This window comes from Anneissia japonica, unplaced genomic scaffold (genome assembly GCF_011630105.1).
Source record: "Anneissia japonica isolate Jap-2015-1 unplaced genomic scaffold, ASM1163010v1 scaffold304538_len1676_cov375_single, whole genome shotgun sequence".
Lineage (NCBI taxonomy): Eukaryota > Metazoa > Echinodermata > Crinoidea > Comatulida > Comatulidae > Anneissia > Anneissia japonica.
The window spans coordinates 1-1676 of NW_022755541.1; the positions used below are offsets into that span (position 1 = coordinate 1).

A 1676-nucleotide genomic window follows, 5' to 3' on the forward strand; every position below is an offset into this window, starting at 1 on the left:
GAAGTCCCAAGTGACTTTCACCAAGGTCACTGAAGCCTATTAAGCCTCACTGTCATCATCCGCTAAAATAAGGACAAGTGCATCACTGACGTTGAATGATTGCTTCCGATTTGGCCATTTTGAATGCTTCTGCATGTCCAGTTGCGGCAACAATAGGGAAAATCCACTAAATTACTCATTAAATAGAGGGCAGCAGCACTAAAAGTCAGTCCGTATATAATCCGGAGCGGGCTTCCTGCGACAGTAAATTGGTCCGTATATTATACCGTGACTTCAAAGAATTAACATACAGGAAATGCATAATGGGCGATAAATGTTTTGGGAACATTAAGTGATATTAACTTAACATACCTGAATTTTGGAACTGGGGAATATTCAGGAGGTTCCCATGATAGTCCACTAGATAACAGTTTAGTTAATGCTGTAGCAGTTGTCCGAGCTGCTTCAGATGGGTCTGCTAAGTTAGGCTGCAAGTGGTGGCCCCGTCTCTGCCTTACAGGGGAGCCAACGCTCAACTTCACTAAAAGTCCAAATAATTCAGCTAAGGCACGACCCAATCTAGAAGCTGCAGATAGTAATGGTTTGATCTGTTTCACCTGGTGTGCTAACTGTGGGCTCATTTTAGATTTGGTTTTAGCTTCTGATGCATCAATTCTCCCATCGTCCACCTCCATCGGGGACAGGGAATCACATATATCCATCATTGTACTAGAATTACCAACATTAGCACTTCCCTCAGTCTCACTAGTCCTCAAATCTCCCTCTAGTGTATTGAGGTCTTTCCCCTCCTTCTTTGTTTTCAAATTGTCCTCTAGCACACCATCTTTAGGTAAAAGTTTATCCATGTCAGCTTTTCCAAATTGACAACCATCTGCCAAGCTATTTGGGGTGCACAGCCCTAGCAACACTGTGCTTTCCCACACCAGGGACGAGTATAACTGACTCAATCCTTGCAAAACAATTTGACCTAAATCTGAGCCCCAGTGGTTTACTGCCATAGTTCTTACATCACTCTGTAATAAGAAAGACAAAACAGGTTGTTGCATACTTGTGTGCCTTGTTACTAAGGCTTGAAAGTACAATTGAGTTTTCATAATTTAATAACGACAATAATAACAAGATTAAATAACAGCAACAATGACAAGAGTAATAATCAATCATTTTATATACAACTACTTCACAAAAAATACCTCAATTTATCTAACATTACATTTAATTTATTTATTTACCCTTTATACTATTCAACAAAGTTCATACCTGGCCAACTTTGCACACATGTACAAACATTGTGATGTAGGCATGAGCCGCTCCCATTGCATGTAAAAGTGGTGTGCTCTGTGCAGATAATAATGATTCTTCAGTCTTTGGAGCTGTGTTTGCAAGCTCTCGCAATAGAACGGAACCGCCAGGGGCTTCCAGCGGCTTATGTAGAGGCTCAAGAGAACGTAGCACTTCGGATAAATGAATCAATCCTTGTCTTAATACCTGAGGCTCTCGAGCTAATGTCTGTAAGTAAGTAATAAGTGTATCTTTAATTATTTTTTTCTTAATTATCACATTTAGAACAATATACATGGTCATCACCACAAAAGAGGCACTAAGAAGGATATGCTATTTCAAGAAAATAAGAAATGCCTAAAAAATATGTTTCTGAAGAAACAATAATGTTTTAATGC

General features: G+C 39.4%; 1 protein-coding gene across 1 annotated transcript; it reads right to left on the reverse strand.

Annotated features, from left to right (window-relative positions):
- Positions 1 to 351: 351 nt before the first annotated feature.
- LOC117123538 (E3 ubiquitin-protein ligase HUWE1-like) lies at positions 352 to 1506 on the reverse strand (the record flags this gene model as incomplete). The annotated part of the gene is made up of 2 exons (XM_033269496.1): positions 352 to 1013; positions 1258 to 1506. Coding segments are annotated over 2 exons (911 nt in total), but the record flags the coding sequence as incomplete, so codon positions are not given.
- Between the last annotated feature and the right edge of the window lie 170 nt (positions 1507 to 1676).